This window comes from Lycorma delicatula, chromosome 5, assembly GCF_047948215.1.
Source record: "Lycorma delicatula isolate Av1 chromosome 5, ASM4794821v1, whole genome shotgun sequence".
Taxonomy (NCBI): Eukaryota; Metazoa; Arthropoda; class Insecta; order Hemiptera; family Fulgoridae; genus Lycorma; species Lycorma delicatula.
In genome coordinates this window covers 43,346,684-43,366,885 of record NC_134459.1, presented here as the reverse complement: position 1 = coordinate 43,366,885, position 20,202 = coordinate 43,346,684, and the positions used below count along the sequence as shown (strand labels likewise).

Here is a 20,202-nt window from a genome sequence, read left to right as displayed (position 1 = left end):
TCATAAAAAACAAAAAACATACAAACGGTATACGTATAACTAATCAGTCATGTCTTGTCTATGTTTTATAATTTTTGTAAACAATTTAATCAATGCCGTGCCAGATAAATATTTTTGGGTGATCAACGTGAAAATAAAAACAGAAAACCCCCCAAAAAATCACTTAATCTTAATCGCGAAATTGAATTTTGAAAAGAAATTTTGAAATCAGCCAAGGTCGAAACTGAAATAAATCTTTTTTATAATCAGAAAATTCTCTATGTAATAAATTTTACTTTAAAGTACTGAAAAAAACTGGAACAAAACTTAACTTTCAAATAAAAAACGAAAAAAAAAACACTTGGTTATTTAGATATTTACTTGTTTGTAAATATTACAAAGAAATTTGTAATCTAGGATAAATATAATTTTCTATGTTTTCCTATAAAATACGAAAAAATGAAATATTGAACTTAATTTAGAAAATAAAAAAATAAAAGAATGCAAAAAATATAGTCAGACAGAAGAGAATAAATAAAATAGCTTAATACCATATAATATTTTGAGTTTCCTTCTTAATAATTAACAATATAATTGACTAAGCACGAATAACGTAAGAAAAAATAATTTAACAATGCATAACAATAAAATATAAAAATTTTAAGGGGATAAAAAAGAAATCAGAGCGGTTTGTTTTTCGGTGAAACTTGTTTTGTAAGAAATCAACGATCAAGCTAGTGTAGTAAGAATAAAGTTTGTGTAAACTATATACAGTCTCAGTTGAACGCCATTGTTTTCGCAGTTATCTTTATTATCACAGGGTGGATGGGCGGTTGCAGGTTGTTGTTGTGGTGGGGGATCTAACTCTCTCTCCCCTTTTATCATTCTCTCTTCTGACTACACTCACTCTCACTTTGAAACATTTCCCCATCTGTATTACAAGATTGAATGCGTGTGTGCTTGTGGTGGTTCCCCTAACACAAAACCGTTATTCGCTAGCTGATTCTGATATTGTTACTGTTATAAGACAAAACCATTGAATCAACTACCGTATAAATTCTCTGTGTAAGTCTCTATCGTAAATAAAATTCATTATATTATACACACGCACACTATTACCGATATTTACTCCATACAACGAAAGATGAAGCCTTAGTTTAAATCCGCACAGCTCATCAAAACAAATTCATAAAATTTTGATTAATTTCTCTTTTTAAAATTTCTTTTTAATAAATTTAGTTGTACTAGCACTTTACAAGCGCTAAAAAAGAAAATAATGGTTAACTGTGTATTAATTAGTAGGGAGGTGGAGTCAATTGGTTTTTATTGTAAAAATTATGGCTGTTGCTGATTTTGAAGTTGTAAGTTTAGAAATCCAACATATCCTTTATCGAAATGATAAATTAACCTGTTTGACTTTTAAAAATGTATAAAGGATAATTTGATCTCTTGGATCACCCTCAAAATATCAGAACGAGTTTTTAGGATATAAAAATGAGCTATCAAATCATAAGTATAATCTGCCGCTCATACATGCGAATTGTGCAGACCTATATTTATTAAATTAAACACTTGTTTTTTTTTTGTCTTCAGTCATTTGATTGGTTTGATGCAGCTCTCCAAGATTCCCTATCTAGTGCTAGTCGTTTCATTTCGGTATACCCCCTACATCCTACATCCCTAACAATTTGTTTTACATATTCAAAAGTTGCCTGCCTACACAATTTTTTCCTTCTACCTGTCCCTCCAATATTAAAGCGACTATTCCAGGATGCCTTAATATGTGGCCTATAAGTCTGTCTCTTCTTTTAGCTATATTTTTCCAAATTGCCGCAACACCTCTTCATTTGTCACTTTATCCACCCATTTGAATTTTAACATTCTCCTATAGCACCACATTTAAAAAGCTTCTAATATTTTCTTCTCAGATGCTCCGATCGTCCAAATTTCACTTCCATATAAAGCGACGCTCCTAACTGTAAATACATGAGATGTTAATTTTACGGTGCGATCATATTCTCTTCTATCTATATCTTCTTTCTTTAATATGGTAAGAATCATATTCTTTTATTTTTAGATTGTTTCATATCTGCGTAAAAATGTCACTTCTGCCTCCTATATTTAATATGCATTGACCCATTAGAAAAATAGTGAAAAGCAACGAACTATCTACATCTCTTTGTTATGAAACAACGCATATTTATATTGCTTCAACCAAGGAGTAACAATTCACTTAATATTTTTAAGCGATCACTTTGTATTTTTAAACAGAATATTAAGCTTAAATTTTTAATTTATTCATGAATTATTCTTATTAAAATATTTTATATTAATTTAATTTTCGTTTTTGAGCGCTTTCACAATAATAACATCAGTCGAGATGTATTACAATATAATAATCTAATTTTTAAAAAAATAAAAAATGGTGATACTTAATCACAGTAAATTAAAATTAATTGCTTTAATATAATTATTATAAACCAAAATAAATGTTTGTGATATAGATAAAAAAGCGGACAAACATAAATTTAAAAACTTAACATCCTTTTTCTTAAGAAAAACCCTAGTCTGGATAAGTTAAGAGAGTATTTTATACAATTCTATCTTGTTTTATATACTAAAAAAAAAGTAAAATTCCGATATGCTTTAAAATGAATTTTGTTCCTCTTGATGGAACGAACATATCCATAAAATAAAGTATAAAAATCGTTGCTGACATAGCGCGTATAGTCATTCAGCCTCAACTTTTATTGCCTTTAAAAGTAATACATTGTAGGAAAGTTACTCTATAAAATGTTGGTGGAAATTTTTGTCTCGACATTTATAACTTATTTCATAAATTTTTATTGAATTATGCAACATTTTTGTATACGCACACAAACATACCATCCCGCGCACGTGCACGCCTACACAGTAGTAAATAGTTCTATGTTAAAAAGAATATTATTAAAAAAATAAATAATTAAATAAACCACGAACTGAAATAAATTATTAATTAAAAAAAGCAAAAGAAAAACACAAACTATACCAACGTTAAGTTAAACGATTAATATAAACTACGGATTAAGATAATGAAAGCATTAAAATGTTCCAAATTGTTTGTTTTTTTTAATTTTAAATGACAATTTAAACATCACCATTCATTTCCTTCCAATTATTTCCATTTAAAAATTAATAAAAACAACTTACAGCAAGTTTCGTTTATACAGTACATCTTTCATAAAATATAAAATAATAATGTACTTTATTATAGCAGCAGAATGAGGGAATAAGTAAGCAATAAATAAAAAGGATTAGAAGTTTTTAATATTTCTTTTGCGATATAAAATAATGGTTTTCAAGATTTAACTGAAGATTAGTGTAATTTACATTATAATAATATAAAATTACATAAGTACAGTATATAATAACTTGTACAAATTTATTCAAGTTATGAATTAATATCTTATTTTTATATTATAATAAATGATTATTGTATGCAATTGTGATAAAATCTAATCATTTTAAATTTACTTTTTCTTTTAACCTCCGAGACCACCATTAGGTATTGCTTCAGAGGAAGAGATGAATGACAAGTAACGTGTGAAAATACCATGTCTCACCGGGATTCGAACCCGCTACTTCCGGATGAAAGGCCGAGACGTTACCACTCGCGCCACGAAGGCCGGCAGTTATTTTAAATTTGAATGCGGTAAAATGGAGCGGTAAATTTGTTTATGAAAAATGAATTCAAAATGCAATGTATAAAATAATAAGAAAATTAAGAACATAAATGATTAAGGAATACAGAGGCGAAATATTAATCCATTAGTATTTTAACCTTCTAACCGATTCCTTTTTCCATGAAAATATTTTTGATCATATACTATTTCTTTTTTATTTAGAAATTTAATGTGCGTATACATTAAAAAACACAGCATTTTTGCACATCTATAGAACGTGTAAAAATAGATCGGGAAATCATAAAGTCGAAACGTATGTTTTAGTTAGTAGCGTTTTTTATGCCTATTAGTTTGTTTTAATCAATTTATGGAATGCAGATTTTTAAAATGTGAGCTTTTATCGGGCGGGTAAATATTTATTTAATGGCGGTTAAATAACTTGTTTTATTTATGGACGGAATTATTTGCTGCGTTCCGATCATTTAGATCCGGAAGAGATTATTTGACCGGGCCTGACCGCCCGACTGAACAGAGGGGGTATGCCAACTTGCGTGAATTGCGCTTGTGTTGGGAAGGCAGCCCAGCATAGCAGTTGGTCAGACGATTGTCCCCAGTACAAGGGTGCGCGGGACATGTTATATAGTCAGATTGAAATTTAGTTCACAGACAGTCACGTAGGCCAGAGATGAGGAGCTTTTTAGAGTCGTTCTTCATGTTTAAGCCCATGGGAACTCTGTTTTGGGTAGGGCGGCCCGTTGTTGTTAATGATATTAGACTGATGTGGAATTTAAATTTGTAATTGTAAACGGGGCATACAGCGATGCAGACTTTAGTAGGAAGATGGACAGGACGAATACAAGGCCAGTGAAATGGCGATGAACGTTGAAAAAACGACTGAGTCGGTATTTGTGTATCGACTCAAGGCACCGCCCACAGAAGCCGGAGGCTTTTGCTGAGAATGGCTGAGGGTGGACATCTAAGTCCGACAAATGCTGCCACACAAAACGTCCGAGGGCATTTTGAGAACTGCAGGTAAAGCATGGCTAGGAACTGCAGGTGTGGCGGGCTACCGGAATAGCTAACGGTGGGTGTTTATTAACAAATAAAAATTAAAGATGACCTTAGGAGACTAGCCGCGTATGAACTTCATTTTTGTAGCGTGATTCCCTTTCAGTTCGTTTCCCGAAGTCTTTTCGGTGCTAGGATCTTTCGACCTAGCAGGAATACGGCTTTCGAAGGCCCTAGGTGTTTGGAGGATGCAATGCGTTCTCCTTTCTAGAGGGAATCGCGTGTGCTGGAACTTTCTTCTCTTGGTCTGTCTCCATTACTGCATTTCGGCTTGACCATGTCGGGTCTGATTCCAGTCCGTGGTAGCGGGTCGATCATCGTTATTATTTTTCCTTGCCTTCTTTATCCTGCCTTTCCGTAAAACCGGCTGTAAATAACTTACAAACCGTAAACCTTGAATGTTCCCATGGCCCTCATTTGCCATGGGATTTCTGTGATCATACGTATGGATCTCAGAAATACTCTAGCCACCCCATTATCTCCTGAATATTAGCGGCATGATGTAACCCTCCGCCGCAAACAGTCAAACTACAAAATTACTATAGATAGCTATAGATTACTATAGATAGACACGGGGTAAAGTGCATGATTCTTCTTCATTCCATCGGCGGTTGCTGGGTTTATTCTTTCTCAATCTTCAGTGTCCGTTGACAGATTTTTCATCATTCTTAGGCTTGGAAAATAGGACGGTTGGTTCTTATAAACGATATAAAAATTTTCCCGTTCTCAAGACGGTGATGGGAAGATCACCTTATTTCTTATTATGATTATTTCATTTAGTATGTTTTCAACCAAAAAAAATCTTTTCTTATTTCTTCTAGATGCACGTGCATCTATGAAGGGTTTGGGAGGACCGCGAGGTCGAAAAAGGTGTCCTTCTGGGCTGCATCGCTGTTATCGGTCTGCATCATCTGTAACAGATCTAAAACAATAACAAAGAAGCATGCCCTTATACTAGGGAGGAGATACAAACATACCCTGTAAAGTCACGATGCAGTGTCTATGCAAGTCACAATACGACCGTCGAGCGTCTATGGAAAAATTTCTCTAGGGAAATTCGCCAAAATATTAACGATTCCCGGTCTCTATACGATTAATTGCGTAGAGTTCCATAAAATGACACTCGATACTAGTACAGATTAGATGAGTTACAAATACCGTTAGTCTGAGCATGCGCAAATATAACTAAACTCCGTCTCCCCTTCCGGATACACAACATTCAGTGTATTCGTGTAATAATTACAACTAGTTTAACGTAAATATATACTGCCGTAACTGATATACGTAAAAATGAAAGCTTAACACATTTTTTACTGTGTTGCCATCACAAATTACGTTTCTAAAATAAATATAATACTTGTTAAAGCGAATTTTTAAACAGAAGTAAGCAAACAGTAAATTTTAATACAGAAATTGTTTTGTTGCTTTAAATTTTTTAATTACTTCTAATTTATTTTAGATTAATAATTTTATTATGTACTGCATTATTTACATTGTAATACATTAACAAAGTAATAAAAATATTATTCAGTGTTAATAACAATATTCAATGATACTTAACAATAAATTAATTAATGTTTATAAGTTACAAAGTCACGATGAATCATTTATATTAAACATGTAATTAATTTAGTAAATATATAAACATCTGGTATAATGTGTAGTGAGTTACTAAACTCTAAAATATGTAAATAATCTATTTTTATAAGTAAATAATGAAGGTAACATGATTTACCAAGCTTATTCAACAAATTAGTTCAATAAAAAAAAAAATTAAAAACCGTTCAGTTTGCAGTATAAAAACCTTAATTAATATAAAAAAAATTTAAAAAAATTATTTTTTAATTAACTTTTGTTTACAAATGACACATTAATTGCATCTCAACAAGACTGTACCTGTTTCATCTGTCAAGTTGAACAGCGGTCTCCATTCAGTAATTGAGGTGCCTGAGTAAGACGCCTTTTACTTGGTTAAATTTAGTATTGACACCATTACACACCGTACAGTCTTTTGTTAAAAAATGAGTCCCTATTATTTTTTCGTTTAACTATAATAGATTTATAGTGAGTAAAAATGAAGGACACTTCATTTGTTTCAGTTTATTATATTAAGCTCATTATTTACTCATTTTACTACGGGTAAGTTTTACGTTTTATAATTAATTTTTTATGTTTTTTTAACCAAGGATCGTATTATTTACGTAAAAGTGAATTTAATTGTAAAAATAACTTAAAAAAGTATGCAGATAATAAAATAAATAAAAAAATAATAAAATAAAAATGATACAGAATGAAATAAGTAGAATAAAAAAAAATTAATTTAGTTAAAAAAATGAACAAACAGTAGTTAATCGGGGCTAACAGGAAGATCGGTCGATATACAAGTCCTGCCTACTAACAACACATAATGAAGAAAGACCACCGAATTAAAATTATTATAATAAGAGTATTTACGTATTAAGTATTTAGCCTGTTTTGTTTGAGGAAGAGTGCGGGGCGATTAATGTAAGGGGACAAGAAAATCTTCCATGATTAATGAGGGGAATATTATAATATGCGAGGGGGCTGCAATAATGAAGCAATTGACACCGGGTCTAATCCCCGCAAGACGGCCAGCTGGGCCCCAAGATGGACTCCTCCCGCTCCTCCTGACACCCCTTTTGTACGACTAATCACTTCTGTACGGTCCCCGTGCTAGCTCATTCATCCCCCCCTTCCACTCTCATTTGCTATTATACGTATTGATCACAGAAATACTCTAGCCACCCCATTATCTCCTGATTATTACCGGCATGATTTAACCCTCCGCCGCAAACAGTCAAACTACAAAATTACTATAGATAGCTATTATTAATTATTTTATTATTTATATAATAAGATAAAACATTAATAACAAAAAAATTAAAATATTTATTTTTTAAAAAAACACGCTAATAACTTCTAAAATAATATTTATTAAAATTAATTTTTCCGATTTTAAAGTGTGTAATTATTAAAAAAAAAATTATATTAATTCGAAGAACACGAAATAAGAATATTATAAGCGTAGAAGAAATAATTATAGTAAAATCTAATATTTTATCATCTGGGAAAAAATATTAATTCTCATTTCCACAAACGAAAAAACAGAATGAGGAACATCGGATATCTTTATTTCAATAAACCGTAGTTCTATTTAATAAAATAAAAATAATATTTATGTCTGAAGTTGATTGAGTTTTTTAATCTTTAATTTCCTTCTAACGTATGTACCCTAGTTTACGGCCAATTGTATTTTTTCAATCGTTTTATTTATTCAAATAAAACTCTATTAAATTGTTTTTTTATTTTTATTTTACGATAGTTTGAATTTTCAGGTAAGAAAAAATTCTATTAAAATTAATGGCTTAAAGCTATAGAATTTATTTTATTTTTATTTCCGTTATTTGGAAAATTATAACATATTACGGGATGTTAACTTATTAAAAAATAAAGAATAAAGAGAACCATTTACGTACCCAATAAAATAAATTAAAAATATATTACAATATTTTTTCGAACAAGTTATTTATTATACAAGCCTAACTTATTTAATATGAAAAAAAGACAAAAAAAAAAAAAATACATCAGTTACCTCTTATTTAAAAAAGATAATTTAGAATTTAAATTAGTAAGAACAACGCTTTCAGATTAAGTCTCAAAATTTCTATAACTGTTATTTTGAGAAAATTTAAGAAATTGTTTCGAGAGATGAAAATTTTAACTTGCGTTTTCATTAAGTAGCTTTAAAAATTATACCTTTATTTACCTACGATCGTTCTCACTTGTTACAATCTACAAATAAATTACATCGAAAAACCATGATCAATTTAGAAAAAGTGTAGAATTACTTTTAAGAAAGAATATATGATTTAATATTTTATACTAAACATTCAAACATTAAACTAATAATTATTTGTCTTGGTAACCTCTCCAGAGTCAGCTACCGATAGAGATTTAAATTTCTAAGAGAAATACACATAATATTTCACATATATAAAGTAAGATTTTGAAGCCTACCAAAAAAACCTTAAGATACCAGAAAGGTACCGTCAGGTAGGATCATTGAAGTTAAACATATGTATTTTGTGTTCCAAATTTTTAGAGAAAGTAACTTAGGCTGTATTTATTTACCTTTTATTTAAGTAGGGTTAGAGTATTAAAAAGAAAGTAAAGTTGAAAAATTAAAATAAAACACAGATTATCAGTAAAAAATAAAAAATACTGTAATTTTATAATGATTACAAACTTACTGTAAAATAAAAAAAAATATGACGTGGACGCTACATGACTTCCTAATACGCCTAAGAGATTACATATATTTTTTATATATTTAGTATTCTATTACATTTTTTTTTTGTTAAAATAGAATTATTATTTATTATAAAATTTTTTTACAATCAGAGGTTATTAATTAATCAATATATATAAAATTTAAAAAAATAAAAAAAACGTTAAAAAAGAGATGAAGTCTGATTCGAGCCGATGTGCCTTTCACTTGCAAGATCCAAATATTTTTAAATTAAAATTTCATCTTGCTATAACTCTGGAACCAATGAAAATAAATACGACTTATGATACATATCGTTGAACAGCTCTCAATTAGGGCTTTTTACTGCAGTTAAAAAAAGTCCAAAATTCATATTTTTTTGGATTTTGGATTTTTTTGGACACTTTTGGTTCAGTCGATTGCAATCAAAAGGAGAGGTGCGCAACTAGATGTTATAACAGTCCTAAATCCAAAATTTCAACATTCCACGGCTAAACGTTTTTGAGTCATGCGAGAAACATACGTACATACAGACTTACGTCGAAACTAGTCAAAATGGATTCAGGGATAGTCAAAATGAATCTTTCTGTTGAAATCTGAACACCGAAATTTTTCGTGATTACAATAATTGTACGAATTAAAAAAAAGGGGATAATGCTTATTAAAAAAAGGATTACTCAACACAAAATTAAAAAAAAAAATAATAATAAAAAAAATAAAAATATAATAAGTTTAAACGGAAAGCTTATCTAAATTCTAACGAACGGCAACAAAATTTTATAAATGATTTAATTTTACGAAAACTAGTGATGTAGCCAAGTCAGTATTCCGTGGACGGTAAAAACCTTTTTATCACATAATTATTTAATACTATATATATATATATATATATATATATATTTTTTTTTAAAACATAATTACTTCTATAATTTACATTCTATTTGTCCTTTTATCAAGTGAAGACTTTTATTTTAATTCTATTTAAAAAGTATTTTGTTAATTTTTATTCAAAGGTTTTATTATTATTATTTAGAAAAACATATTTAAATATGTAATAAACAATCGAGGGTAATTATCAATTCTAAATTTGGGCGCGTATCATTTTACAGTAATATTTTAACAGTATCTAAGTAAGCAATCCTTTCTCTGCTACTGAATTTATATAATTTTTTTTTTTTTTTTTAATAAACGATTTTACGTTTTTACGTAAAATCCCTTTCTCTAAAATCCCGCTATTATAAATAATCATTCTAGAATTACGCTACACTCGGTCTTAGATAGTTCTGCTATAAGGAAAGACGTTGGAATGCAGATATATTATTTGGAACATAGAGATTAAAAGTTTTAAATCCGAGGACATTAAAATGACTAAATCTTTCATGCAAATCATTTTATTATATTTAAAGGACAAATATTTTATTTTTATAATCAATTTTGAAAAAAAAAACAGCTAATGAATAAGTTGACTGCGTCGTAGGTAATTGATTAACTTTTGTTTTATAAAGCTGTACAGCTTTGATTCACAAATTCAGTTAAACACATAATTAACTTATTTTATAAATAATTTAAAATGTTACCTTAATTCTCTCGTTTTTTAACTGGTGTTAATTAAATAAAAAGCTTGGCTAAATCATGGTGTATAACATAATCGCCGCAGACTTTCAACTCATTAACAAAAGATTCAGCTACGTACGTATTTCGACTAAAAAAAAAAACCGTATCAGACATCGTGGAGACTTCTGAAATCCGACAATATTCCTTCGAAAACAATATTTCATCAATTGAGGCCCGATATCGGACAAAACCACTTGCCGAATTGCAGTAATAAGCACAACAGCTTATTGAGAAAAAGTAAATCTAAAATTTTTTTTATAGCACCGATTCAAATTCTGTTCAAAAAAAAAAAAATACATAATGAAAAAAGAAAGCTATAAATTATAAAAGGTAGGATTATAATGTGTGTCGCTATTAAATCAGTGAGTGGTTGGGCAGATGCCAAAAGTAGATCGCAAAGCATATTAAAAGAGTTTTGAGAGCTATGCGCGGCAAGCATCTGGATACGTTTAATTAAAGGATGTGGCCTAGTCAATGTAAGGGTCGGATAAGCCACTAGGTAATTAAGCTCTGTATTTGCAAATTACACGGTATTTAGGCGCCATGTATTGCTCATCAATCACCCCCTTATCGCAATCCAACGTCCTCCTCTACATTCTCCTGCTCCTATACCTCTCATACCCTTACTTTATACCCCTCCTTCCAACAGCCCCCCTACCCGACCGCCGATACCCTCTAGACACCCTTTCGTATAATGCAAAGGAGCGAGGGAACGGGTAAAACGCCTCCACTAACAAACATCTAACAGAGCCTGTTTTTACTCTATGTTTCAACAAAACATTGTTCTAAACGTCCTGAATTCAACCCCCTTCTCGGAAACGTACCACCCACTAACACGATGTCTTATAACAAACCATACATCCTCTGATTTGTAAAATCGATTGTAACAAATTATTATTTAACGATTCTGTTGAGTCATTTAAAAAAAATATATTTCTGTAAGTATTAAACTCATTACAAATAAAGTTTTCTTTTATTTTTTAATCTACTGGTTCTTTAAAAACTAGTAAAAAGCGATGAAAATAGTTTTAAATTTAATATAGTGCTAAGGTAATCTCTCATTAATAAATCGTAATTTTAAAATATTTAAAGAAGTATCGAAGAAAAAAATTATTTTAAGATTTAAAAAAAAGAAAAAAAAAAAAAAACTTAATTTTTTACTGGTAATGATTGATAACTCTATGTTTAGAGTAATGTATGAAAACTATTTCACCCTAATAACGTTTAATTTTGAGTAAAAAAAAAATCCTAATCGATTTATTGAAACAGAATTAAAAAAATTGTAGAAATAAAAAAACATTTTTAAAAGTAGAATTATTTTTCAATTATTTTTATTTTGAATTTAATTTCTAAATTGTAATATATTTATTATTATTTTTAATAGAAAAAATTGGTCGTATTTTTTTAAAAGACAAGCTAGTAAAAGTTCTAAATTGATCTCTTCATTTCATCTCATTATCATAATCTCCCTACGTAGTCTCTAATTAAAAAATAAAAATTAAATTAAATTAAAAAATACAATAAAATTAATCCCTCAGATTTAGTTAAAAATCTGCACCAAAGAAATATAATGTTTTATTAGTACGTGATGTTATATCACATAAGTTATTTCATGACCATGTTTGTTTAACTCTCAGCTCTTCGTGTTTAGATATTATAGAAAAATGCTTGATTATTTCTTGTAATTGATCAAACACAGGATTTTGAAAGGACATTTTATTTGATATATTATTGAAAATGGGGAAATTTTTAACTACCCGGCCTGTCTACCCAGAATCTTGATCCTCAGTGCTCAAGTGAATCCCGGAGCCAACTCAGGGGCTCCTCGGGACCTGCCACAGGGCTTATCCCAGGTTGCAGAGCTCGATTTGGTCGCCATTCCCGTCTACCCAGAGGGTGAGCTCCTTGGACCTCCACACGGTTCGTTATTCTCGTGATTGTGAGAATAATACTGATTAATAACAACTGAAGTATTCGGGCTTTATAGAAACCTGAAAAAGGAACTAAATTACAAAAGACAGAATAATAGTAGCTATGATTAACTGATGTACACACACCTTTAACGACAAAAAATTCATAACTTATTTCTTTGCCATAGAGGCATAAATATATTAATGAAGCAAAAGGATTAATTCTTTTTTCCGTAATGAACATCTTTAACTACAACTTCTAAAACCCTTCTCAGTTATGCCAAGTGAGTAAAAATTTGGTTGCGATTGACCGAATAATTGTTTATCCCGAACAAACAAAAACCCTCTTAGTCTTTAAAAAATAGTCTAAATTTTATATTTTATTATATTTTACACCCAAAATGCATTGAGATGCATTTTGGTTGTGTTGTATTATTTTTATATTAATAGTACATCATGTGAAGCTAATTCATTAACTTTAAATGGTAATATAAGCAACATCACTGTTTCTTTTATAACTACTCAAGGACTTCCATCAACACAGTACAACGTAGCAGCTCACTAACGCTAGAGACACCCTTTCTTTCTTAGCCTGTCCCACTACCATAAAAAAATTCCCATGACCTTGCATCTTCTTTCTTCTCCTATTTAGCCTCCGGGAATTACCGTTTAGATATTACTTCAGAGGATGAATGAGGATGATATGTACGAGTATAAATGAAGTGTAGTCTTGTACAGTGTCAGTTCGACCATTCCTGAGATGTGTGGTTAATTGAAACTCAACCACCAAAAAACACCGGTATCTACGATCTAGTATTCAAATACGTATAAAGGTTACTAGGACCTGAACGCTGGAACTCTCGAACTCCAAATCAGCTGATTTGGGAAGACGCGTTCACCACTAGACCAACCCGGTGGGTTCGTGACCTTCCATGTAACATGCATTTAGATTAACAAAGATATTTTTTATAGCAGCACGTTTTGCAGAGGTTGAACTATTTTTCGTTAAGGATAAATTTAGTGGATAAGTTTATTGCCTTAGTATTAAGCTATAAAATATATTAATTTGGTACGTTTGTCGTGTATGCAGATGTTCGATCCATACGTAAGAAGATATTTCTTCTTGCATATATCGAATTATATTCTTTAGTTATAAATCGTATTAAAATATTTTCCCTTATTATTTTTACAGGTATGGTTCCAAAACAGACGTACAAAATGGCGTAAGAAACACGCAGCAGAAATGGCGACAGCGAAACGTAAACAAGAAGAAGCAGAAGAAAGCGATGATGATAACGAAATGAGAAGTAACGCGGCGAAACGATTGAGGAGGGAACTAGCGGCACATTGCGGTAATCCGAATATGTAGCATCCGGTTTGGCCGTCCACCTCACCTCACAGCGAGTAAGTGCGGTCGGGTAAGGACGCGCCACGGATATTTGAAAACAAATAATTATTACAATATATTGGACTTGATGACGGCCATCAGACAATCGCTTGTCCCTCGATAGCAAGGAATTTCCGCCGGTACCGCATAGCGGATTATAAAGGTGGTCTGTTCGGATTTATAAGACAATTCTGATTCAACGAATCTTAAAAATAATTATATTATATATATAAAATGATATAGTATTATATAATATAATAAGTGATAAATATTTCACTTAAGACTCAGAAATAACTAATCGATTTCAGAATAGGCTTTTGGTTATTAGCAAAAACAATATAAATTTGAACATTTAGGTTAAATGCGCCTGTGAACTTACTAAAATAAAAAAATACTGTAAAAAATTTAATTTTGATAGAAATCGGAAGGTTATTTCTACGTCAATATTAGTCTGAAGACTATATATGTACATACAAACTAAAATGTAAAAATTGTTAATCGATTACACAATATTTTGTATAATTTACTTGTTGTGTATAGCGGTGATTGTGATTTTCCTACAAAAATTAAATGATTTAGTTCAGTCAAAATAATAATAATAATAATAATTACTTCATAGTTTTCTTTAAAAAAAAAATTAAAATGTGATATAATCTACATAATTCTTAGTGACAGAATTAAGTTTTAAAAAATCTATTAAACATCGACTTAAAAAACTAAATAATGAAAACGATCAGTTAACATAGTTTTTTTGTTGTTGTTATTATATGTAATCAGTTTTTAAAAAGAAAGAAATCAAAGCGAATAAATTCCTTATTTTAAAACAATAATTTTATTTAAGTAGTTATATATTAAACAAAATGTTGTGTAATGGATAAAATAATACAGCCTGCAATTATATACGCTTACCAGATTTTTTCAATGAACGCGTATAACTTATTTTATAAATTAAAAAAAAATTATCTGTACTAATAAAATTTTCATTTAAAAAACGTACAAGAATTTATATTTAAAATTTACATGTATTTAGGTTGCATCATTTTTCGTTATATTAATTACTTTTTTTAATTGTACCATACTGTTTGTTGTTCTCTTTACAAGCCGAAAATTTTTATATAAAAAAAACAATGTTATGAAAAACGATTAAATGCAGCCTATTTCACATTATAAATACTCCAAAATATGAATATGGATGTATTTTACTTTTCACGTTCAAATACGTAAAACTAGATCTGAAAGATGTACTGGGGCCCGATATTATTGAGGAGGAGGTTAGAGGTAATAAAATAAAAAATATATATGTACTACAATTAAAAAAAAATTAATTAGAGTTAATTTTTTATATAATAATTATTTTAATAAGGATATAAATAATAAAATACTAACAAAAACAAAAAAAAAGTTCTTCGATATTAAATTTCTTTTAATTCGTAAATTTTACAAGTGATAAAAAGAAATTCTCATGAATTAGAAAAGTAAACTTTAATATTTATATTCCTTTTTTTTTAATTCTCTTTACCAAGTACAGACAGTAATATAACCCAGTTTCTTTCGCTACAGAAATGGAAATATATTGATTTTTTGGTTTATTATTATTTATCCCAATATTTCTGCGGTTGTTACGCAAAGCACTTGATGTACGAAAGACACTACTACTGTTTTTTTTTTAAGAATAACAATTCTATTACGCGGCCAATATATGTTAGTAAAAAAAAAAACTAAATTTTATTAAGCATAGCCCGTTGGTATAAATATATAATTAAGGTTAATATACAAAAAACCGCTTACCAACAATTGAATTCGAAGCGATCAAGCGCTTTCGGAATTAAATTTCATCTTCAGGAATTCTCATATTCATCCTATTTGTAACAGTAATTAAAACTTCACAAGTAAATTATATAAAATCAACTGTTGACCACAAAATTGACAGGACGTTGAGGATTGACATAATTTTATAACATATGACGATCAACTGTTTTGTTCTAAACAAATATCACGATATTTTATAATTTTACATGTGAAGTTTTAATTACAAATAAGAAGAATATGAGAGTTCCTGAAGATGGAATTTAATTCCGAAAGCGTTTGAACGCTTCGAATTTAATTGTTGATAAGCGGTTTTTGAATATTAACTTAAAGAAAAAACAGTTTTGCTAATTATCACCTACATTTTAGGTCGTTGGACCTGCGCATGCTGATATGTAAATCTATTAAAAACAAATTTTATTTATTTATTTGTGGTGTACTTGTTTTTATTTCGTAACCTCAATAAAGAAGGCGAAACTTCATTCTTCACTTTCATAATAAAAGTTTGCATTGGTTTTTGGTTACCTTTAGAAGAAATAAAAAAATAATAATAAATGCAAATGGTCAGAGATTAATTAAATTATAAAATCATGAATAATATTAATCTACTAGAAAAAAGGCGGACCTACGGCTCGCCGCGAAAATTTACACGATTTATGTTTCATTACACGTGATTTTATTAAATGTTTTTGCCAATTGTAACTAAATAACGTTCATGAATCTAGCGTACTAACAAAAAAAAAAAATTTTTTTTAATGAAAAGCTTCAAAATCCTGAACATTTCTACCTAATTCTTGAGATGTAATTTTTTTAACACACCTCTAACCCCATTGCCTTCCTTTTTTATCCCAAAAACACAAATATAATTTTAGATAAATATTTATAGACAAAAATTAAAAAATAAAAACATTACAATACCAAAAAAAGTCAATATTAAGAAAAATATGGTGCTCAACAGAAATTTTTTAAATTTATTTAATATTATTTTATTTTATTTAACATAAATCTAATTCTATAATTTATGTTATATTATTCATTCGATTGAATTGAATCATTCAGTTCAAACTCAGCTAACACAGTGATAGAGACTCACAGTTCGCAGTTCATTAATTCATTAAAGTTTGCGCTCATTCAAAATAAAAATGTGAGCACATACAGCAAACAAACCAACGCACGGTGCTTTCTTGATTTGGAATTAAGGCTTGTAAAGTAAATTTGCTATACATTTTATTATTTTAAACTCATTATTTTTTTAATAAATTAATTAGATTTGAATACTTAATTATTTATAACATTAATCCATTATTGGAGGAAGAAAAATAAATTGTAAAACTTTTATTAAAAAAAAAAACTCTGTAAGCTGTATAATTTAGGCATAGCTGAAATTATGAACTTATTTGTTAATGACTCATGTATACTTTGTTAAAATTAAAAAAAAAAAAAAATTAAAATAACATATTAAAAAAAGCTGTTTAGATCCGGAATAAATCAATTTTTAATCGGAAAACCCGGAAAATGGGGAGCAATCAGTGTGTGAGTGGGCAAATATCATTTCATGTTATAAATGTGCACAAGATACTACGTTATCGGTGATGGTTTTAATTTATACAGGTACAGTGCAGTAGAATGAATCTTTAATGACAAAATTTACGAAATGTTAACGGCGCCAATTATAGGACAACGTTTCAATTATTAGCTAAATTTAGCTTACATTATAAAAATTAATTTTATAATAATGTATTTGTTTGTTTATTAATTATTTTTATTTAAAACTGGTATCTATTCACCTTGTAACAATATTATTAATAAATCTAATGCTGACTGGATATTATTATTATTATTAGGTTATATTACTGCAGTAATAATGATCATTTTTATTTATTTTCAACTGTATTAAGAAATTTATAATTAAATTATTAATTAAGTTGGCTCAGAAGAAAACAAAATAAAATAATTTGACTTTTTATCGAAAGAAATGAAAAAAAAAGTTCCGTTAATTAATAACAAATAATAATTAAACTATAAAAATTTTAATTATTATTTTCAATCATTTTAGCTTATGTGTATTTAATTAATTTTAGTATCAAGTTAAAAGTTATAAATTAAATATTATTTAATGTCATATTTTATGGTGTACATAAAAATTAAAAAAAATTAAAAAAATTGGTTTTGTATACAATCTTATTTAATTATTGTAACAATAGAAATATGGGAATATTTAACTTTAAAAGACCATCTTACTTTAATAAATTTCATATTAACGTTTAAAAGAAATTTGAAAAATAAAATACGAATATTTCATTAGTAGAATTTTATTCAAATAAAAATAAAATAAACATAAAGATAAATAAATAAATAAATTTATTTATAAAAACTATTTATCATGTAATTATTTTTTTTTTCACGTTTAGCGCTTTCGCAGAAACACAATGAAGTCAATGATTGAGGTGATACCTTACCATATTTTTATTTTTTAAGGTAAGTTTGTAAAATATCACACTTAATTTTACCCATTCTGCTGAAGTAAAAATCTCTGCGAAAGTGGTAAACATGAAAAAAAGATAAAAAAATAATTAGTAAGTGCATAATTAGTTTTTCATAAAAAATTAGTCTCCTTCTAGGATACAATTTACTAAACTATTTATACACATTCATTTTTATAAATGTAACTTATTTATTTACAATATATTTTGAGAATATTACAATGAAAAAAAATTAAAATATAGTAAAAAATCCCGATCTCTGTGGCGAAGTGATAGCATCTCGGCTTTTCATTCGGGGACACTAGTTGAATCCCAGTCTGGCATGTAACCCTCTACAAACCCCGTTTCCATATTCCCACCAGACTACCACTATTACTACTACCACGACTAAGGGAAGATCCTTGCATAAATTTATACAGGATCTGGGAGGATGATATGCCTCGAGCTTGTTTTTAAGGGCAACAGTTGCCCAGGTGCTCACCAAACATGTTAATTTAAACCAATATCTGTTTCGGTTCCACCTGGTAGCTGATAAGCTGTGCGTCTGCGGGGAGCTCCAGTCAAATGAACACCTGATGTTTGACTGCTCTGCTTTGGGGGGGGGGGGGCAGGGACCGAGCCACCCTGGAACTTAGAGGTCAAAAGGAAAATTGGCCACTCGTAAGCGGCAAGTGGCCAATATGTGGCGAGAGCCGCACTGTCGGTCCGTGTGGAAGTTCCTTGATACGGTTGCTTTGTTCAACCGACATCAGTAGTTTACCTAAGGGAAAAGGCTCCTACCGCACTGCTGTGGAAAGCTAACCTAGATATATATATATGACTGACCACCAGCCAATTAAGACTCCAAGCGCTTTAATATGGTAAACAGGTACTCGCTGACATTCAGTGACCTAGGCGTGGCAGTGAATTGCTGTCTAGAAGAAATAAATTTGAATTTATGGATGTCATATATATTTTAGTAGTTGACGGGGTGCGCCTACCCATTTTAGTAATTATGACAATTGAGCGATTGGGGCACGCAAGCCGGTGATGTATGGCACCGTGCTTAGTCCGCTCACGCTGTTAGGTAAGCTCTAAGAGCTATTTAGGATACTGATCGCTAAACTGTTCGTGGCTCAGTAGCCGTTTGTGACACAGTCATTTGGTCGTATGCTTTAGGGCGAACAAATGGGACGGTGGCGGGAAAAATGCTAAGCAAATCAAATACTCCCACCAGATACAAGATTCTTTGTAAGCTATATATATATATATATATATATAGCTTACATATATATATATATATATATATTCAAAAATCATATTGAGAAATATCTTTACATTAAAATTGTTATCATGTAATACTTTAATGGAAGTAAAAAGAAAAAATAGTGCATCATCAGTCACAAATACTCATCCCGAAAACATTGATTATTGTGCAAAAAATCATCTCAAGTTATTTCAATCAATAAATTACTAAACTGAACGAACAGTTAATTTGTATTTAATTATTTATTAACATATATATAAAAAATAACCCGATGCTAAAAACTAACATAAAATCGAGTAGAGAAATTATTCATAAACTATTTAAGAAAATAAACTCTAAAACTATGTTGATTTTGATTGTTGAATATCATTAATCCGTATAGGGAATTATATAAATGGAATATACATTAAAAAATAAATGAATAGAAAATAAATAACTACGAAATATTAAGAAGGATTCTCTACCCATATTTATAAAAATAAATGAATAAAAATAACTGTTAACTTAAAAATGACAAAGTATCGCTTGGGAGAATTCAATATAAAAAAAAGAAAACTAATTAAAAAACAGTCCAAACCACTTATCAAACTTTCCACTCGGACTTGCCACTACTTTTTATTCCGTACTTCTAATAAAGATTAGGGTAGAAAGAAAGTTTAACAAAGACAATATGAATGCTTAAAACGTATAAAAATGTTTCCTACGCTAAACAAAAATAAGAACAAATCAACTTTTAATATTATGATGGACGGTTTTAGA

The 20,202-nt window shown here is 29.4% G+C and overlaps 1 protein-coding gene across 1 annotated transcript in view; it reads left to right on the top strand.

The window, feature by feature from the left end:
- The window catches only part of LOC142324410 (homeobox protein Nkx-6.2-like), a 144,095-nt gene extending 130,175 nt beyond the window's left edge, over nt 1-13,920 (top strand). The window contains exon 3 of the mRNA XM_075365240.1: nt 13,714-13,920. Coding sequence (XP_075221355.1) covers nt 13,714-13,890 — 177 coding nt within the window. The 3' untranslated portion in view covers nt 13,891-13,920. The remainder of the gene's footprint in view (nt 1-13,713) is intronic.
- The last annotated feature ends 6,282 nt before the right edge of the window (nt 13,921-20,202 follow it).